The 22500-nt window shown below is 43.1% G+C and overlaps 1 protein-coding gene across 4 annotated transcripts in view; it reads right to left on the bottom strand.

The window, feature by feature from the left end:
• MIER1 (MIER1 transcriptional regulator) overlaps window positions 1-22500 on the bottom strand; it is a 670836-nt gene that overhangs the window by 610227 nt on the left and 38109 nt on the right. For all 4 annotated transcript variants that reach the window (XM_053693693.1, XM_053693691.1, XM_053693692.1 and 1 more), the window contains exon 4: window positions 1204-1335. In XM_053693693.1, coding sequence (XP_053549668.1) covers window positions 1204-1335 — 132 coding nt within the window. The remainder of the gene's footprint in view (window positions 1-1203; window positions 1336-22500) is intronic.

Raw genomic sequence — 22500 nt, 5'->3', positions numbered from 1 at the left:
GTCTGAGACTAGAACCGGAGTTGCTAACAAAGAGTAAATGCGGCCGGTCACATGGCGCGTAAGCTAAGACCGCCCCCAACTACTGACCAAAGGGCACGAAGCTGAATGTCAGCTGTGTTGCGCATATAAAGAAATAAAAAGGCCATCTTGCATCAATCTGTCTAAAAACACCATCATGAGCCAAGTAAACCCCTTCACGAGTGCTCCGTTCTATGGAGCTAAACAGCACATGTCCCTCAACTACGGAGGATATAATGTCCCCATATGCCATAGGGGATTATTAACAACCGTCACACTGTGACTAATGCAGTCCCAAACATTACTCTTAGGGGAGTGATCATACCCACTAGGCACAATCCCATAAAGCAAAATAAATAAAGGTACTTACCCCAGGATCAGCGATGTGGAGCAGACAGCATCTCAAGTTGTGAGTCTCTCTGCTTTCCACTAACAGGGACCTGAGGGAAAAGGTGTAAACAGTGTAACTCATAACACTGGTTACCCAGGGGTTGTTAGATTGATTATCTAGATAAAACTACAGAGAACATTCCCTGCCACATCTAGATCTAACGTTCACCAACACTCTCACTGAGAGATTTGCATATGGTTATTTCAAGCACCCCAGTCCTCTCATGAAGGGAAAATACCCATTAAAGGACTGTCTTCTGCTAACACTTTCTCTGCCATCCGTCTTTAGTGATGAAAGGCAAAGAATGACTGGGGGGGGGATAGGGGAAGTGGGAGGGATATTTATAGCCTTTGGCTGGGGTGTCTTTGCCGCCTCCTGGTGGCTAGGTGTTGATATTCCCAACAGTAATGAAGTTGTGGACTCTCCCTGCCTTTGGAAAGAAATATATGTAGCAGGGCTAGCCTCAATAAATCTTCAGTTTACATTTCAAGTTTTAAGAATAAGAAAATACTACATTTACAGAAGCAAATTATTTGGAAAGGGGGCAAAATAAATAACGAAAGTATAGTGCTAAATTCTTTTACACTGCATAACTAAGCATTTTATATAAATATCTTAATGTGTTCACTGTCCCATTAAATAACTACTACTTAAAGCAAATAGTACCATATTTTTATTCCTTCTCTGTACTTTGCACAAAAGATTCTTTTTCAGTTAAAGTGTAGGACGATTAGATGTATAAATATGTAGCAACATTAACGTGTTTAAAGAAAGGACTAATCTACAGCAGGTACCTTATTTTCCCCACTGCAGCCACTGTTGCCATCAACATCTTCATCGTCCTCTTCTTCATCTTCCCCAGGTAAAGGGACGGTACTTCCATAGCCATAAAGCCTTAACAACTCATGAATTGGCATCTCACTTTCCTGAGGTGAGAAGAAAACAGAATCATGGTTTATTACTAATGCTTCCTTTTTCGATTTAATGACCAGACAAGTACCAACAAAAGTCATAAAAGTTTATTTTATCTAAATTTTCCAGGCAGTACAGCTGGATTCCAAGTATAATTAATCTAATGTGTTACAAAGTCTATAACTACAAAACAGTACCCTCCAACCAGGAGTAGGAAAAGACACCCCAGACAAAGGCTTAAATACCTCTCCCACTCCCCTCATCATTCTGCCGAAGGAACAAGAGAAATATAAGGGTATAAATGGTGCCAGAATAAAAACAAATACATTTAGGTCCAACCAACGGAGAACCGGACAGGAGCCGTGGACTCTCCTCATATAGATGGAAATTAAATTATCAGGTAAGCATAATTTATGTTTTCCATCTTAATACGAGGAGAGTCCACAGCTTCATTCATTACTTGTGGGAAACAAATACCCAAGCTCTAAAGGACACAATGAAAACGGTAGGGTAAAAAAGAGGCGGACACTATTCTGAGGGCACCACAGCCTGCAAAACATTTCTCCCAAAAGCTGCTTCTGCTTCAGCCGAAGCAAAAACGTCAAATTTGTAAAATTTTGAAAAAGTATGTAAGGAGGACCAGGTAGCCGCCTTACAAATCTGCTCCATAGAGGCCTCATTCTTGAAGGCCAAAGAAGAAGTCACAGCTCTAGTTGAGTGAGCCGTAATCCTCTGAGGAGGCTTATGTCCCGCTGTCTCATAAGCCAAGCGAATAATGCTCCTCAGCCGAAAAGACAGGGAAGTGGAAGAAGCCTTCTGCGCTTCCCAGAATAGACAACAAACTAGGGATAGACCGATATATCGGAGCGGCCGATTTTTAGGGCCAATATTTGGAATTTCTAAACTATCAGTATCGGCCAAATTTTTTTACCGATAAGCAAATCAAAAGAAATTTAGCTCTGTGTACTTCAGAGAAACTATGTAGCTTTAAGTGACAAATTATCACACAAATCATCTATAGCTAGTTATCTCGCAAACCTAAAATTTTGGGTTCGCGAACGGTGAACGCGAACTTCCGCAAAAGTTCGCGAACCGGCGAACCGCCATAGTCTTCAATAGGCAGCCAAATTTTAAAACCCACAGGGACTCTTTCTGGCCACAATAGTGATGGAAAAGTTGTTTCAAGGGGACTAACACCTGGACTGTGGCATGCCGGAGGGGGATCCATGGCAAAACTCCCATGGAAAATTACATAGTTGATGCAGAGTCTGGTTTTAATCCATAAAAGGCCTTAATCACCTAACATTCCTAAATTGTTTGGAATAACGTGCTTTAAAACATCAGGTATGATGTTGTATTGATCAGGTAGTGTAAGGGTTACGCCCGCTTCACAGTGCGCAGTGTAGGTGATATACCTGCCCTGACCATGCTTTGCAGACCAGGTATCAGTGGTCAGATGGACCCTTGCCCCAACACTGTGTGCCAGACATTCCATTATAGCAGACTTATATGGCATTGGCGTTGCTTTTTGGTAATTAGAAGGCTGCTAAATGCCACTGCGCACCACACGTGTTTTATGCCCAGCAGTGAAGGGGTTAATTAGGGAGCATGTAGGCAGCTTGTAGAGTTAATTTTAGCTTAAGTGTAGTGTAGTAGACAACCCAAAGTATTGATCTAGGCCCATTTTGGTATATTTCATGCCACCATTTCACCGCCAAATGCGATCAAATTTAAAAAAAAATTAAATTTTTTCGCAATTTTAGGTTTCTCACTGAAATTATTTACAAGCAGCTTGTGCAATTATGGCACAAATGGTTGTAAATGCTTCTCTGGGATCCCCTTTGTTCAGAAATAGACATGACTTTGGCATTGCTTTCTGGTAATTAGAAGGCCGCTAAATGCTGCTGCGCATCACACGTGTATTATGGCTAGCAGTGAAGGGGTTAATTAGGGAGTTTGTAGGGAGCTTGCAGGGTTAATTTTAGCTTTAGTGTAGTGATCAGCCTCCCACCTGACACATCAGACCCCCTGATCCCTCCCAAACAGCTCCCTTCCCCACCCCACAATTGTCCCCGCCATCTTAAGTACTGGCAGAAAGTCTGCCAGTACTAAAATAAAAGTTTTTTTAAAAAAAAAATTAAAAAAAATTAAGCATATTTACATATGCTGTGGTGTAGCATCCTCCCTTAGCCCCCAACCTCCCTGATCCCCCCCCCATCTGCTTTATTGGCGGCCATCTTGGGTACTGGCAGCTGTCTGCTATTATTTCACAGTCAAAAAAGTGTTGTTTTTTTTAAATGTACATTTACTGTTACACCAGATATGAGTGGTGGCACTGGGCAAGTGGGCACAGTATACGCTGTGAGCCTGACACACACGCTGGCAGGCAGGCAACTGCAATTAGATTACACAGGAAAAAAAAAAAAAAAGCAGACTGATGTTCTAGCCCTAAAAACAGAATTTATGTTTACCTGATAAATTACTTTCTCCAACGGTGTGTCCGGTCCACGGCGTCATCCTTACTTGTGGGATATTCTCTTCCCCAACAGGAAATGGCAAAGAGCCCAGCAAAGCTGGTCACATGATCCCTCCTAGGCTCCGCCTACCCCAGTCATTCGACCGACGTTAAGGAGGAATATTTGCATAGGAGAAACCATATGATACCGTGGTGACTGTAGTTAAAGAAAATAAAATATCAGACCTGATTAAAAAACCAGGGCGGGCCGTGGACCGGACACACCGTTGGAGAAAGTAATTTATCAGGTAAACATAAATTCTGTTTTCTCCAACATAGGTGTGTCCGGTCCACGGCGTCATCCTTACTTGTGGGAACCAATACCAAAGCTTTAGGACACGGATGAAGGGAGGGAGCAAATCAGGTCACCTAAATGGAAGGCACCACGGCTTGCAAAACCTTTCTCCCAAAAATAGCCTCAGAAGAAGCAAAAGTAAAATTTGGTAAAAGTGTGCAGTGAAGACCAAGTCGCTGCCCTACATATCTGATCAACAGAAGCCTCGTTCTTGAAGGCCCATGTGGAAGCCACAGCCCTAGTGGAATGAGCTGTGATTCTTTCAGGAGGCTGCCGTCCGGCAGTCTCGTAAGCCAATCTGATGATGCCTTTAATCCAAAAAGAGAGAGAGGTAGAAGTTGCTTTTTGACCTCTCCTTTTACCAGAATAAACAACAAACAAGGAAGATGTTTGTCTAAAATCCTTTGTAGCATCTAAATAGAATTTTAGAGCGCGAACAACATCCAAATTGTGCAACAAACGTTCCTTCTTCGAAACTGGTTTCGGACACAAAGAAGGCACGACTATCTCCTGGTTAATGTTTTTGTTAGAAACAACTTTTTAAACACTAAAAAACTCTAAGCCATCTCCGTGGAGATGTTGCCTGTACAACGGCAAAGAGAATGACTGGGGTAGGCGGAGCCTAGGAGGGATCATGTGACCAGCTTTGCTGGGCTCTTTGCCATTTCCTGTTGGGGAAGAGAATATCCCACAAGTAAGGATGACGCCGTGGACCGGACACACCTATGTTGGAGAAAAGGGCTTTTTGGGGTGCTGTCCTTACAGCAGAGATCAGATGAGTCCTTCAGGACTGTAGTGGACACTGAATACACTAGCCTAGCTATCGATTTCCCTATTAAATAAGCAGCAGCTTCCGAATGAATCTAAAATGGATGCTTTCCAGGAGGTGGGAAGGTTTGGGAGGGAGGGTCTGCTGCTGATTGGCTGCAATGTGTCTTCTGACTGTGAGGTATAGGGTCAAAGTTTAAAAAATGATGAGGAATAGGGGGCGGACCGAACATTGCATATGTTCGCCGTCCGCAGCGAACGTGAACATGCTATGTTCGCCGGGAACTATTCGCCAGCGAACTATTCGCGACATCACTATCTATAGCACATATAAGCTGGACATAGCATCTAAAAATAAATAGCACTGATAAGAGTCCAAGCCCAGGTGTTCCTGGGAGCTCAGTTACCAACTACCATACCACCAATGGCAGGCCTGTAGATGGACTTACATAAACAAACATATATGGTTTGTGAAATGAAAAATGTAATCTTTAAAATTGCACTTAAAGGGACAGTCAAGTATAAATTAAACTTTCATTATTCAGATAGGACTTTTAATTTTAATTGACTTTCCAATTTACTTTTATCATCAAATTTGCTTTTTTCTCTTGGTATTCTTAGTTTAAACTAAACATAGGTAGGCTCATATGCTAATTTCTAAGCCTTTGAGGGCTGCCTCTTATCACATGCTTTTTAAATCTCTTTTCAACACAGAGACAGAAAGTACACGTGGGCTATATAGATAACACTGTGTTCAGGCACAGAAATACAATGCTAAATTTAAGACAATAGATAGTAAACAGTCACAGTCATGTGATCAGGGGGCTGGAAGAAGGTTCCTAGATATAAGGTAATCACAAAGGTAAAAAAGTACATTAATATAACTGTGTTGGTTATGCAAAACTGGGGAATGAGTAATAAAGGGATTATCTATCTTTTAAAACAATAACAATTCTATGGTTGACTGTCCCTTTAAAGCTATATAGTGTATTTGCATTCTGATAAATGTTACACATTTGCAAAACATTTCACTAAAGCTGCTATATTTGACATTTTTTTAATTTAAATATTTTATTTTCGCCTTTCATTGGCAAAAAAAAACATTTAAAAAAAATGATAGTTTAGGCATATCAATTAAATGTCCACAACAAACCTTGAGTAGAAAGCTATGCAGTATAGGAGACTAGAATCAATATTCTCTAGCCGTGAATAACAAAGCTCTGACCATTAGGTGACACATGTATAAAACTGCCCCTAAGTGACATAATAAAGAAACATATAGTCCACTCCTCAGTACCAGGGAAGGTATTTGCAATCCAGTAAATATATGAGAATATTAAAAATTAAAGCAAATAAATAAATCTAGGACTGATATTCCAGCATGTCCTTTCTTTCTCTGTCAAGTGGCAGTATATTTATATATATTTTACTTTACTTTTAACCCTTATCTGTAAAGTGTACCAAGTGAGCGTGTTTTTAGTGAAGTGGCAGCAATATATGAAAAAAACAGAAGCCGTTTAATAGGAGAACAAGCTGAAATGTTATGCTTTCTGCACTATAATGTTTTTCTACTAAACTGGGAGTACTGAAGAAGTCTTTGCAGTAGTGACTTATAAAATTACATTTATCATTGTGCAGTTTAAAAGGGATTTATGCAAAGTATCTATGTTTTGGGAAGCAATTTAATAAGTTAATTTTCAAGCATTTCATTTTTCCCAGTTGTTTACTTTTAATGTTTAAAATTTTAATAAGCATGGTTAGTTTATACCAGATTTTTGAAGAAATTGTGTTGAATTTAAAAACTTTAAATGTACAGAATATCGGCCCCTATTATCGTTCTGAAAGGCGGACAATAATAATAATGAAAAAACAGAATTTATGCTTACCTGATAAATTACTTTCTCTTGCCGTGTATCCAGTCCACGGATTCATCCTTTACTTTTGGGATATTCTAATTCCCTACAGGAAGTGGCAAAGAGAGCACACAGCAGAGCTGTCCATATAGTTCCCCCTCTAGCTCCACCCCCCAGTCATTCGACCAAAGGTTAGGAAGAAAAAGGAGAAACCATAGGGTGTAGTGGTGACTGTAGTTTAAACAAAAAAATTTTTACCTGACTTAAATGCCAGGGCGGGCCGTGGACTGGATACACCGCAAGAGAAAGTAATTTATCAGGTAAGCATAAATTTTGTTTTCTCTTGCAAGGTGTATCCAGTCCACAGATTCATCCTTTAATTGTGGGATACCAATACCAAAGCTTTAGGACACGGATAAAGGGAGGGAACAAGACAGGTACCTTAAACGGAAGGCACCACTGCTTGCAAAACCTCTCTCTAAAAAATAGCCTCCGAAGAAGCAAAAGTATCGAATTTGTAAAATTTGGCAAAAGTATGCAGTGAAGACCAAGTCGCTGCCTTACAAATCTGTTCAACAGAAGTTTTTGAAAGCCCATGTGGAAGCCACTGCTCTGGTAGAATGAGCAGTAATTCTTTCAGGAGGCTGCTGGCCAGCAGTCTCATAGGCCAAACGGATGATGCTTTTCAGCCAAAAGGAAAGAGAGGTAGCAGACGCTTTCTGACCTCTCCTCTTACCAGAATAGATAACAAACAAGGAAGATGTTTGTCTGAAATCCTTAGTTGCTTGTAAATAGAACTTTAAAGCACGAACTACATCAAGATTGTGTAATAGACGTTCCTTCTTCGAAGATGGATTAGGACACAGAGAAGGTACAACTATTTCCTGGTTAATATTCTTGTTAGAAACAACTTTAGGAAGAAAACCAGGCTTGGTACGCAAAACTACCTTATCTGCGTGGAACACCAGATAAGGTGAATCACACTGTAAGGCAGATAATTCTGAAACTCTTCGAACAGAAGAGATAGCTATCAAAAACAAAACTTTCCAAGATAACAACTTAATGTCTATGGAATGTAAAGGTTCAAACGGAACCCCTTGAAGAACTGAAAGAACTAGATCCAAACTCCATGGCGAAGCCACAGGTTTATACACAGGCTTGATTCTGACTAAAGCCTGAGCAAACACTTGAACGTCTGGTACCTCTGCCAGACGCTTGTGTAACAGGATAGACAAAGCAGATATTTGTCCTTTTAAGGAACTAGCTGACAATCCTTTCTCCAATCCTTCTTGGAGAAAGGACAATATCCTGGGAATCCTAATCTTACTCCATGAGTAACCCTTGGATTCACACCAACAAAGATATTTCCGCCATATCTTATGGTAGATTTTCCTGGTGACAGGCTTTCTAGCCTGAATCAGAGTATCTATAACTGACTCAGAGAACCCACGATTTGATAGAATTAAGCGTTCAATCTCCAAGCAGTCAGATGTAACTAAATTTGGATGCTTGAACGCACCCTGTATCAGAAGATCCTGCCTCATTAGCAATGTCCATGGTGGGACAGATGACATGTCCACTAGGTCTGCATACCAAGTCCTGCGTGGCAACGCAGGCTCTATCAGAATCACAGAAGCCTTCTCCTGCTTGATTCTGGCAACCAGACGCAGGAGGAGGGGTAACGGCGGAAAAACATAAGCCAGATTGAAGGACCAAGGCGCTGTTAGAGCATCTATCAATACCGCCTTGGAATCCCGGGACCTGGACCCGTAGAGAGGAAGTTTGGTGTTCTGACGGGACGCCATCAGATCCAACTCTGGAGTGCCCCAAAGCTGAGTCAGCTGGGCAAATACCTCCGGGTGGAGTTCCCACTCCCCCGGGTGAAAAGTCTGACTACTTAGAAAATCCGCCTCCCAGTTATCTACTCCTGGGATGTGAATTGCTGAGAGATGGCAGGAGTGATCCTCCGCCCACCTGATTATTTTGGTTACTTCCGTCATTGCTAGGGAACTCTTTGTTCCCCCCTGATGATTGACGTAAGCTACAGTCGTGATGTTGTCCGACTGAAATCTGATGAATTTGGCCGCAGCTAGTTGAGGCCATGCCTGAAGAGCGTTGAATATCGCCCTCAGTTCCAGAATGTTTATCGGGAGAAGTGTTTCTTCCCGAGACCATAAGCCCTGAAGCTTTCAGGGAGACCCAGACCGCACCCCAGGTTAACAGACTGGTGTCGGTCGTTACAATGATCCACTCTGGCCTGCGGAAACATATTCCCTGAGACAGGTGATCCTGAGACAACCACCAGAGAAGAGAATCTCTGGTCTCCTGGTCCAACTGAATTTGAGGAGACAAATCTGCATAATCCCCATTCCACTGTTTGTGCATGCATAGTTGCAGTGGTCTGAGGTGTATCCGAGCAAAAGGGACTATGTCCATTACCGCTACCATTAGTCCGATTGTCTCCATTCACTGAGCTATAGATGGCCGAGGAATGGAATGAAGAGCTCGGCAAGTAATTAACAGTTTTAACTTTCTGACCTCCGTCAGAAATATTTTCATTTCTACCGAGTCTATCAGTGTTCCTAGGAATGGAACTCTTGTGAGGGGGGAGAGAGAACTCTTTTTGACGTTCACCTTCCACCCGTGAGACCTCAGAAAGGCCAATATGATCTCCGTGTGAGACTTGGTTCTTTGGAAAGTCGACGCCTGAATTAAGATGTCGTCTAGGTAAGGCGCCACTGCTATGCCCCGCGGTCTTAGAACCGCCAGAGGGACCCTAGCACCTTTGTGAAAATTCTGGGAGCAGTGGCCAACCCGAAAGGAAGAGCCACAAACTGAAAATGCTTGTCCAGAAAGGTGAACCTGAGAAACTGGTGATCTTTGTGGATAGGAATATGCAGATACGCATCCTTTAGATCCACGGTAGTCATATATTGACCCTCCTGGATCATTGGTAAGATTGTCCGAATGGTCTCCATCTTGATGGGACTCTGAGGAATTGGTTTAGAATTTTGAGATCCAGGATTGGTCTGAAAGTTCCTTCTTTTTTGGGAACCACAAACAGGTTTGAGTAAAACCCCAGTCCATGTTCTGCAATTGGAACTGGGTGGATCACTCCCATTGTATGTAGATCTTCTACACAGCGTAAAAACGCCTCTTTCTTTGTCTGATCTGTAGACAGACGAGAAATGTGGAACCTTCCCCTTGGAGGAGAGTTCTTGAATTCTAAAAAGGTATCCCTGGGCTACAATCTCTAATGCCCAAGGATCGTGTACATCTCTTGCCCAAGCCTGAGCGAAGAGAGAGAGTCTGCCCCCTACTAGATCCAGTCCCGGATCGGGGGCTACCCCTTTATGCTGTCTTGGTGGCAGCTGCAGGCTTTTTGGCCTGTTTACCCTTATTCCAGCCCTGGTAAGGTTTCCGGGTTGCCTTGGGCTGTGAAGCGTTACCCTCTTGCTTTGCAGCCGGAGAGGATGAAGCGGGGCCGTTCCTGAAATTACGAAAGGAACGAAAATTAGCTTTGTTCTTTGTCTTAAAGGACTTGTCCTGAGGGAGAGCATGGCCTTTTCCCCCGGTGATATATGAAATAATCTCTTTCCATTCAGGCCCGAACAGGGTCTTTCCTTTGAAAGGAATGTTCAAAAGCTTGGATTTAGACTACACATCGGCCGACCAGGACTTTAGCCATAGTGCCCTGCGCGCCAAAATGGCGAAACCTGAATTTTTTGCCGCTAACTTAGCTATTTGGAAAGCGGCGTCAGTGATAAAAGAATTAGCTAGCTTTAGAGCCTTAATTCTATCCATAATTTCCTCATATGAGGTCTCCGTCTGGAGCGAGTCTTCCAGCGCCTCAAACCAGAAAGCAGCTGCAGTAGTTACAGGAATAATGCAGGCAATAGGTTGGAGAAGAAAACCTTGTTGAACAAAAATTTTCTTAACTAAACCCTTTAACTTCTTATCCATAGGGTCTTTAAAAGCACAACTGTCTTCAATTGGTATGGTTGTGCGTTTAGCAAGTGTAGAAACAGCCCCCTCCACCTTAGGGACCGTCTGCCACGAGTCCCGCACAAGGTCAGGTATGGGGAACATTTTCTTAAAAACAGGAGGGGGAGCAAAGGGAACACCTGGTCTATCCCACTCCCTAGTAACGATATCCGCAATCCTCTTAGGGTCCGGAAACGTATCCGTGTAAAAAGGGACCTCTAGGTATTTGTCCATTTTACACAATTTCTCTGGGATCACTAAAGGGTCGCAGTCATCCAGAGTAGCTAATACCTCCCTAAGCAAAACGCGGAGGTGTTCTAGTTTAAATTTAAAAGCCAATGTATCTGAATCTGTCTGAGGAGGAACCCTTCCTGAATCAGAGACTTCTCCCTCAGACATCAAATCCCTCGCTCCCACTTCAGAGCGTTGTGAGGGTATATCGGATACGGCTACCAAAGCGTCAGAATGCTCATAATCTGTTCTTAAAACTGAGCTATCACGCTTTGCGGGTAACACGGGCAGTTTAGATAAGAAGGCTGTAAGAGAATTATCCATGACTGCCGCTAAGTCTTGTAATGTAAAAGGGTTAGACGCACTAGAGGTACTAGGCGTAGTTTGCGCGGGCGTAGCTGGTTGTGACACTTGGGGAGAGGCAGACGGGCTAACCTCGTTACCTTCAGTCTGAGAATCATCTTGGGCCACATTCTTAAGTGCAACAATATGATCTTTAAAGTGTATAGACATATCAGTACAAGTGGGACACATTCTGAGAGGGGGTTCCACCATGGCTTCTAAACACATTGAACAAGGATTTTCCTTAGTGTCAGACATGTTTAATAGACTAGTAATATACACAAGCAGGCTTGGAAATCACTTTAATCAAATAAAAAACACAATTTGAAAAAAACGTTACTGTGCCTTTAAGAGATAAAAAGAGCACACAATTTTACAAAACAGTGAAAAATGCAGCAATTCTCCTGAAATTTTCACAGTATGTACCTAAAGCCTTAATAAGATTGCACCACAAGTTTTAAAACGATTAACCCCTTAATGCCCAAACCGGAGCAGCCTACACCCGGTTAAAAATAGTACAGCACCTTGTCACAGCCTTGCTGTGGCCCTACCTGCCCTTAGGGATCAGATTTGGGGGAATATAGCTTCTATAAGGCCCTCAAACAGCAGCAGGACCCTCCATGTGAAGCAGCATGAACTTCTCTGCAATTCTAACTGCGCATCTGAGGCGCGAAATTAGGCCCCTCCCACTCTACTCCGGAGCTGTGAGGCCTAGTAAATCACTCTTAAGTGAATAAAAACCAGCCATGTGGGTAATAACCCCAGAAAGAACCCCAAAAGGACTTTCAAAGTGTCTACAAACGATATTTTTCTTAAATAAACAATCGATTGCCCTAAATCAGTGTCAACCAGCATAATTAGCCCTGTTATGTAAGCATTCAATTCCTTGCTAAGTCTGTGAACATAGCTTACCCTCCCCTCATGGGGATATTGTCAGTCTCTTCTAGCATTATCTCAGTCTTGTCTAGAAATAAATGACTGAACATACCTCATTGCAGATTACCCTGCAAACCGTCCCCCCCCCCCAACTGAAGTTTTCTGGTACTCCTCAGTCCTGTGTGGGAACAGCAGTGGATTTTAGTTACAACATGCTAAAATCATTTTCCTCTCAGCAGAAATCTTCATCACTTTTCTGCTAGAGAGTAAATAGTACAAACCGGTACCATTTAAAATAACAAACTTTTGATTGAAGATAATAAAAACATAATTTATGCTTACCTGATAAATTCCTTTCTTCTGTTGTGTGATCAGTCCACGGGTCATCATTACTTCTGGGATATAACTCCTCCCCAACAGGAAATGCAAGAGGATTCACCCAGCAGAGCTGCACATAGCTCCTCCCCTCTACGTCAGTCCCAGTCATTCGACCAAGAATCAACGAGAAAGGAGTAACCAAGGGTGAAGTGGTGACTGGAGTATAATTTAAAAGATATTTACCTGCCTTAAAACAGGGCGGGCCGTGGACTGATCACACAACAGAAGAAAGGAATTTATCAGGTAAGCATAAATTATGTTTTCTTCTGTTATGTGTGATCAGTCCACGGGTCATCATTACTTCTGGGATACCAATACCAAAGCAAAAGTACACGGATGACGGGAGGGATAGGCAGGCTCATTATACAGAAGGAACCACTGCCTGAAGAACCTTTCTCCCAAAAATAGCCTCCGAAGAAGCAAAAGTGTCAAATTTGTAAAATTTGGAAAAAGTATGAAGCGAAGACCAAGTTGCAGCCTTGCAAATCTGTTCAACAGAGGCCTCATTCTTAAAGGCCCAAGTGGAAGCCACAGCTCTAGTGGAGTGAGCTGTAATTCTTTCAGGAGGCTGCTGTCCAGCAGTCTCATAGGCTAAACGTATTATGCTACGAAGCCAAAAGGAGAGAGAGGTAGCAGAAGCTTTTTGACCTCTCCTCTGTCCAGAATAAACGACAAACAGGGAAGAAGTTTGGCGAAAATCTTTAGTTGCCTGCAAGTAGAACTTGAGGGCACGAACTACATCCAGATTGTGTAGAAGACGTTCCTTCTTTGAAGAAGGATTTGGACACAAGGATGGAACAACAATCTCTTGATTGATATTCCTGTTAGTGACTACCTTAGGTAAGAACCCAGGTTTAGTACGCAGAACTACCTTGTCTGAGTGAAAAATCAGATAAGGAGAATCACAATGTAAGGCTGATAACTCAGAGACTCTTCGAGCCGAGGAAATAGCCATTAAAAACAGAACTTTCCAAGATAACAATTTTATATCAATGGAATGAAGGGGTTCAAACGGAACACCCTGTAAAACGTTAAGAACTAAGTTTAAACTCCATGGCGGAGCAACAGCTTTAAACACAGGCTTGATTCTAGCTAAAGCCTGACAAAAGGCCTGGACGTCTGGATTTTCTGACAGACGCCTGTGTAACAAGATGGACAGAGCTGAAATCTGTCCCTTTAATGAACTAGCTGATAAACCCTTTTCTAAACCTTCTTGTAGAAAGGACAATATCCTAGCGATCCTAACCTTACTCCAGGAGTAACCTTTGGATTCGCACCAGTATAGGTATTTACGCCATATTTTATGGTAAATCCTTCTGGTAACAGGCTTCCTAGCCTGTATCAGGGTATCAATAACCGACTCAGAAAAACCACGTTTTGATAAAATCAAGCGTTCAATTTCCAAGCAGTCAGCTTCAGAGAAGTTAGATTTTGATGTTTGAATGGACCCTGTATCAGAAGGTCCTGTCTTAGAGGTAGAGACCAAGGCGGACAGGATGACATGTCCACTAGATCTGCATACCAAGTCCTGCGTGGCCATGCAGGCGCTATTAGAATCACTGATGCTCTCTCCTGTTTGATTTTGGCAATCAATCGAGGAAGCAGCGGGAAGGGTGGAAACACATAAGCCATCCCGAAGTTCCAAGGTGCTGTCAAAGCATCTATCAGAACCGCTCCCGGATCCCTGGATCTGGACCCGTAGTGAGGAAGTTTGGCGTTCTGGCGAGACGCCATGAGATCTATCTCTGGTTTGCCCCAACGTCGAAGTATTTGGGCAAAGACCTCCGGATGAAGTTCCCACTCCCCCGGATGAAAAGTCTGGCGACTCAAGAAATCCGCCTCCCAGTTCTCCACTCCCGGGATGTGGATTGCTGACAGGTGGCAAGAGTGAGACTCTGCCCAGCGAATTATCTTTGATACTTCCATCATTGCTAGGGAGCTTCTTGTCCCTCCCTGATGGTTGATGTAAGCTACAGTCGTGATGTTGTCCGACTGAAACCTGATGAACCCCCGAGTTGTTAATTGGGGCCAAGCCAGAAGGGCATTGAGAACTGCTCTCAATTCCAGGATGTTTATTGGAAGGAGACTCTCCTCCTGATTCCATAGTCCCTGAGCCTTCAGAGAATTCCAGACAGCGCCCCAACCTAGTAGGCTGGCGTCTGTTGTTACAATTGTCCAGTCTGGCCTGCTGAATGGCATCCCCCTGGACAGGTGTGGCCGATAAAGCCACCATAGAAGAGAATTTCTGGTCTCTTGATTCAGATTCAGAGTAGGGGACAAATCTGAGTAATCCCCATTCCACTGACTTAGCATGCACAATTGCAGCGGTCTGAGGTGTAGGCGTGCAAAAGGTACTATGTCCATTGCCGCTACCATTAAGCCGATCACCTCCATGCATTGAGCTACTGACGGGTGTTGAATGGAATGAAGGACACGGCATGCATTTTGAAGCTTTGTTAACCTGTCTTCTGTCAGGTAAATCTTCATTTCTACAGAATCTATAAAAGTCCCCAAGAATGGAACCCTTGTGAGAGGAAAAAGAGAACTCTTCTTTTCGTTCACTTTCCATCCATGCGACCTTAGAAATGCCAGAACTAACTCTGTATGAGACTTGGCAGTTTGAAAGCTTGAAGCTTGTATTAGATTGTCTAGCCTTAGCTTTGGCTTTGTCTTGAGGTAGGGCGTGGCCCTTACCTCCTGTAATGTCAGCGATAATTTCTTTCAAACCGGGCCCAAATAAAGACTGCCCCTTGAAAGGTATATTAAGTAATTTGGACTTAGAAGTAACATCAGCTGACCAGGATTTTAGCCACAGCGCCCTACGTGCCTGTATGGCGAATCCTGAGTTCTTAGCCGTAAGTTTGGTTAAATGTACTACGGCCTCCGAAATGAATGAATTAGCTAGTTTAAGGACTCTAAGCCTGTCCGTAATGTCGTCTAGCGTAGATGAACTAAGGTTCTCTTCCAGAGACTCAATCCAAAATGCTGCCGCAGCCGTAATCGGCGCGATACATGCAAGGGGTTGCAATATAAAACCTTGTTGAACAAACATTTTCTTAAGGTAACCCTCTAATTTTTTATCCATTGGATCTGAAAAAGCACAGCTATCCTCCACCGGGATAGTGGTACGCTTAGCTAAAGTAGAAACTGCTCCCTCCACCTTAGGGACCGTTTGCCATAAGTCCCGAGTGGTGGTGTCTATTGGAAACATCTTTCTAAATATTGGAGGGGGTGAGAACGGCACACCGGGTCTATCCCACTCCTTAGTAACAATTTCAGTTAGTCTCTTAGGTATAGGAAAAACGTCAGTACTCGCCGGGTACCGCAAAGTATTTATCCAACCTACACAGTTTCTCTGGTATTGCAACGGTGTTACAATCATTGAGAGCTGCTAAGACCTCCCCTAGTAATACACGGAGGTTCTCCAATTTAAATTTAAAATTTGAAATATCTGAATCCAATCTGTTTGGATCAGAACCGTCACCTACAGAATGAAGCTCTCCGTCCTCATGCTCTGCAAGCTGTGACGCAGTATCAGACATGGCCCTAGTATTGTCAGCGCACTCTGTTCTCACCCCAGAGTGATCACGCTTGCCTCTTAGTTCTGGTAATTTAGACAAAACTTCAGTCATAACAGTAGCCATATCTTGTAATGTTATCTGTAATGGCCGCCCAGATGTATTAGGCGCCATAATATCACGCACCTCCCGGGCGGGAGATGCAGGTACTGCCGCGTGAGGCGAGTTAGTCGGCATAACTCTCCCCTCGCTGTTTGGTGAAATTTGTTCAAATTGTACAGATTGACTTTTATTTAAAGTAGCATCAATACAGTTAGTACATAAATTTCTATTGGGCTCCACCTTGGCATTGGAACAAATGACACAGATATCTTCCTCTGAGTCAGACATGTTTAACACACTAGCAATAAACTTGCAACTTGGTTATAATCTTTTTTAGCAAAAACGTACTGTGCCTCAAAGAGGTACTAAACGATTAAATGACAGTTGAAACAATGAACTGAAAAACAGTTATAGCATCAAACTTTAAAACAACACAACTTTTAGCAAAGGTTTGTTCCCATTAGTAAAATAACAATAATTAAATTTGACATAAAAATATAGAGCAACGTTATTATTCACAGTCAATATAAAATTCTCACAGCTCTGCTGAGAGAATCTACCTCCCTCCAAAGAAGTTTGAAGACCCCTGAGATCTGTCAGAGATGAACCGGATCATGCAGGAAATATAAGAGTACCTGACTGGAATTTTTTGATGCGTAGCAAAGAGCGCCAAAAACGGCCCCTCCCCCTCATACACAGCAGTGAAGAGAAACGAAACTGTCACAATTAAAACCAAACAACTGCCAAGTGGAAAATAATGCCCAAATATTTATTCACTCAGTACCTCAGAAATGTAAACGATTCTACATTCCAGCAAAAACGTTTAACATGATAAATACTTATTAAAAGGATTAGTGACTTTTAACAGAGTAGTTCCGGTGAAATACCATCCCCAGAATACTGAAGTGTATACATACATGTCATTATAACGGTATGGCAGGATTTTCTCATCAATTCCATTCAGAAAATAAAAACTGCTACATACCTCAATGCAGATTCATCTGCCCGCTGTCCCCTGATCTGAAGATTTTACCTCCCTCAGATGGCCGAGAACAGCAATATGATCTTAACTACTCCGGTTAAAATCATAGTAAAAAACTCTGGTAGATTCTTCCTCAAACTCTGCCAGAGAAGTAATAACACGCTCCGGTGCTATTGTAAAATAACAAACTTTTGATTGAAGTCATAAAAACTAAGTATAATCACCATAGTCCTCTCACACATCCTATCTAGTCGTTGGGTGCAAGAGAATGACTGGGACTGACGTAGAGGGGAGGAGCTATGTGCAGCTCTGCTGGGTGAATCCTCTTGCATTTCCTGTTGGGGAGGAGTTATATCCCAGAAGTAATGATGACCCGTGGACTGATCACACATAACAGAAGAAATCTACAATTCTAACACCACATTCACTTTACCCTCCCGTAGAGAGACCCTAGTGCTTAGAGCCGGCAAAAGAGAATGACTGGGGGGTGGAGCTAGAAGGGGAGCTATATAGACAGCTCTGCTGTGTGCTCTCTTTGCCACTTCCTGTAGGGAATGAGAATATCCCACAAGTAAAGGATGAATCCGTGGACTGGATACACCTTGCAAGAGAAAACAATCGGTCTATCCCTACAACAAACAATGCTGAAGTCTGTCTGAAATCCTTCGTAGCCTGAAGATAGAATTTCAAAGCTCGAACCACATCCAAATTATGAAGTAAACGTTCCTTCGAAGGTGGTGGTTTAGGACACAAGGAAGGAACTCCTGCTTAATGTGATCAGACACAACCTTAGGGAGAAATCCCAACCCAGTGCGAAGGACAGCATGAAAAACCAGGTAAGGAGGCTCACGTTGCAAGGCCGCCAACTCAGACTCTGCATGCCGAAGCAATAGCCAGCAGAAAAATAACCTTCTAAGACAGTATCTTAATGTCAAGAGAATGCATAGGCTCAAACGGAACCAGATTCAAACTCCAAGGGGGAGCAGAATGTCTAAATACAGGCCTGATCCTGAAAAGAGCCTGAACAAAAGACTGAATATCAGGAAGTTAAGCGAGCTTCTTGTGTAACAACACAGATAGAGCAGAAATCTGTCCCTTTAAGGAACTGGTGGTAAGTCCCTTCTCCTAACCGTCTTGGAGGAAGGAAAGTATCCTAGATACCCTGAATATATGCCAGAAATATCTACGAGTCTCACACCAGAGTAAGTAGGTCCTCCACACCTTATGATAGATGCGTCGGGTGACCGGCTTCCTGGCTTGAATAAGCATATCAATTACACTCTCAAAAAACCCTCTCCTGGCTAAGACTAGGCGTTCAGTCTCCACGCAGTCAGCCTCAGAGAATCTAGATTTTGATACACAAATGGGCCCTGTACCAGCAGATCCCTGCGACAGGGCAACCTCCACGGAGGAGAATATGACATCCCCACTAGAGCCGCAAACCACATCCTCCGTGGCCACGACGGAGCAATCAGAATATTCGATGCTTGCTCCTGCTTGATGTGGGCCACTACTCGAGGTAGAAGTGGTAACTGTGGAAATATGTAGACTAGGTTGAATCCAAAAGGCACTGCTAAGGCATCTATCAGCTCTGCCTGGGGATCCCTGAACCACAACTCGTATTTGGGTAGCTTGAAGTTGAGTCTGGACGCCATGAGATCTATCTACGGAGTCCTCCATCTGTTGCAAATCTCGGCAAACACTTTGGGGTGAAGAGCCCATTCCCCCGGATGAAACGATTGTCTGCTGAGAAAATCCGCTTCCCAGTTGTCCACACCCGGGATGTGGATCGCTGACAGTGAGCAGTTGTGGGTCTCCGTCCATTTCAGAATCCAAGAAACTTCCCTCATGGCTAGGGAGCTTCTCGTTCCCCCCTGATGATTGATGTAAGCCAGCCAGGTAATGTTGTACGACTGGAATCTAATGAACTGGGACGAACTCAGGAGGGGCCAAGCCCTCAGAGCGTTGAAGATCGCTCAAAGTTCCAGGATGTTGATCGGAAGAAGCGGCTCCTTCCGATCAACATGCCCTGTGCCTTCCTGGCACCCCAAACTGCTCCCCAACCTGAGAGGCTCGCGTCCGTAGTCACAATCTCCCAAGATGGTCTTAGGAAGGATGTCCCTTGGGACAGCTGATCTGGACGGAGCAACCAAGAGATGGATTCCCTCGACCTGTTGTCCAGAGAGATCAGTTGGGATAGGTCCGGGTGAATGCTGTTCCATTGCCTCAGCATGCACAACTGCAGAGGTCGAAGATGGAACCTGGCGAATCAAATGACATCTATACTGGATACCATGAGCCCAATCACCTCCATATACCAGGCCACTGATGGCCTTGAGGAGGTTTGAAGGGCAAGACAGCTGGAGGCAACGTCTCTGGTCTGTCAGAAATATCTTCATGGAAATGGAGTCTATTATCGTGCACAGGAACTCCACTCTGGTACTGGGAACCAGAGAACTCTTTCCTGAATTTATCTTCCATCCATGAGATCGCAGAAGAAATAGAAGAGCTCTCAAATGGTCCTCTGCCAGCCGGACCCTTGGATCAGTAACCAGATCGAAGGGGAGAGCTACAAACTTGAAGTGCAGGTCCAGAAAAGTGAATCTTAGGAACTTGAAGTGATCTTTGTGTATTGGCACATGAAGGTAAGCGACCTTCAGGTCTATCGTAGTCATGAACTGACCTTCTTGAACAAAATGGTAGAATATACCTTATTGTCTCCATCTTGAACGATGGGACCGACAAACTTGTTTAAGCACTTTAGGTCTAGAATCGGACGAAACGTGCCCTTCTTTGGGGCCACGAAAAGGTTTAAATAGTACCCAAGACCTCTTTCTGCTAGAGGTACCGGTACAATTACTCCTAGAGAGGAGAGATCCCTCACGCACTCTAGAAAGACATCTTGTTTATCTGGTTTTGACAAGAGGAATCTGCCCCTGGAAAGATGAGTTTTGAAACCTATCCTGTAACCCTGGGTAATAACCTCCAGAAGCCAAGGATCATGCACGTCTCTCATCCAAGTCTCTGCAAAAAGATAGTCTGCCCCCTACGAGATCCAGAGACGGATCGGGGGCTGCCCCTTCATGCCGATTTTGTCTCGGCAGATTTCTTGTCCTGCTTGGCTTTATTCCAAGACTGAGATGGTTTCCAAATTTCCTTGGACTGCTTGGGCTTCATAGCAGGCTGCTGTCATTGGGACTTGTCTGAACGAAAGGGACGAACATTAGGACCCTTAGGTTTGTTCTTCTTATACTGCGATAAAAAGGCACCTTTGCCACCCGTGACCGTGGAAATGATAGAATCCAAGCCTGGACCAAAAAGAACCTTTCCCTTAAAAGGAAAGGAATCTAGATTTTGACTTCATGTCAGCAGACCACGACTTCAATCACAGGGTCCTCCAGGCCAAACAAAAAAGCCTGGTGTCAAGAGAATAATCTGCATATTTGCATCACAGATAAACAAATTAGCTACCCTCAGGGCCTTAATTCTTGCCTGTATCTCATCGAGGGGAGTCTCCACCTCTATCATCTCTGACAGAGCCACACCAATAGGTAGCGGATTTCGCCACTGCAGCGACCGCCGCTGCAGGCTGAAATATGAGACCTGTGTGCTGAAACATCTTTCTTAACAGGATCTCTAATTTCTTATCCATGGGATCCTTAAACGACGAACTATCCTCGAGCTGGATAGTGGTGCGCTTAGCGAGCGTGGAGATAGCTCCATCGACCTTAGGGATAGATCCCCACAATTCTAGCTGAGAATCAGGAACAGGGAACAATTTCTTAAACGAAGAAGAAGGGGAGAAAGAGGAGTCAAGTCTCTCCCAATCATTCTTTATAATATTTGCCATCTTTATGGGAACTGGGAAAGTCTGGGGTACCACCCTGTCCTCATAAACTTTATCAAGCTGAGGAATAGAAGGTTCCTCCGGTAACTTCGGTTCCGGAACCTCTAGACTAGCCAACACTTCTTTCAATAAAAAGCATAAGTGCTCCATCCTAAACCTAAAGTTAGAGGCCACAGATTCCGACCCAGAGAAAGATTCCTCTGAAGTATCGGAGTCCTCTGCATCAGCGGATAATCTAGTCTCAGATACCTCCAACGAAGTAGATGACCACTGGGAAGGATAGAAAAATCACTTGCTCATTATCTGAGCGGTTCATAGTTGAGGAGGGTTGAACAGCACACTGGTACGCCACAATTATGGACCGCTCAGATAATGAGCAAGTGATTTTTTTTCCGGTTACAAACGTTCCCCCTTCAGTATAATAGGCGCATTGCGCATGCGCTAAAGCAGGTTACGAGGAGGATCGCAAAGTTACTGAGATTACAAGAAGATGATGATGTAGATGATGAAATAGGGGAGGGGCCAAACTGACTTTTTTTAAACGGTAGCGGTGCGAACATTAAGTGCTTTACATGCAAAAAATAAAACACAAAACTGGCCTACATTTGTAAATAATGATCAATTTAAACTAATATATATATATATATATATATATATATATATATATCTTAGAAGAATTTTTGGGTTGGCTGTCCCTTTAAATTTTGCAAAAGCCTTTGATACACTGCCCATGAGATTATTGTATAAAATGGAGACAGAATTTTAAAAATGTTAGCTCATGGATAAATACAAGGCACGACGAGTTATAGTAAATGGATCACACACAGATCTAAGTGGTAAGTAGACATTTGCATTCAGCAGTTTCATTAGCTGCTGATTGCAGAAGTAATTGTCCACTTGCAGCATTCGGGTCTTTCCAGGATTTTCTTGTGAAATTACAACACACTAAGATCTGTGCAAATCCATATCGGAGTGTGTTGTACCATCACAAGAATAAATCTGGCTCCAAAAAGAGCTGAATACAGCGAATGATGGCTTCTTATGCATTCAGTGAACCGCGCAAGTCAAGTCTCCCAAGGATTAGTACTGGGCCCCGGTTTAGTCCTTTAATCGATCCTCCATTTTCTTTTGCGATTCAGAAAGAGCATAATGTTTTAAAAAGTTTCCAGTTTACTTCTATTATCAAATTTGCCTTGTTCCCATGATATTCTGTGTTGAAGAGATACCTAGATAGGCATCTGGAACACTACATTGCAGAAATAGTGCTGCAATCTAGTGCTCTTACAAATAGATAACATTCTTTCAAAACTGCTGCTATATAGTGCCCTAGAACAAAAGATCCTAAATGAATGAAGAAAAATTAATACAAGTAAATTAAATAGTTGTTTAAAAGCATGCTCTAGATGAATCATGAAAGATAAATTTTGGGTTTCATATTGCATTAAATAGCAACATATCTATTTTTGCTGATGTCATAAAATGTGTAAG

The sequence above is a fragment of the Bombina bombina genome, chromosome 10 (assembly GCF_027579735.1).
Source record: "Bombina bombina isolate aBomBom1 chromosome 10, aBomBom1.pri, whole genome shotgun sequence".
NCBI lineage: Eukaryota > Metazoa > Chordata > Amphibia > Anura > Bombinatoridae > Bombina > Bombina bombina.
Note: the sequence above shows the minus strand (reverse complement) of the source record. Positions and strands in the feature narration are given on the sequence as shown.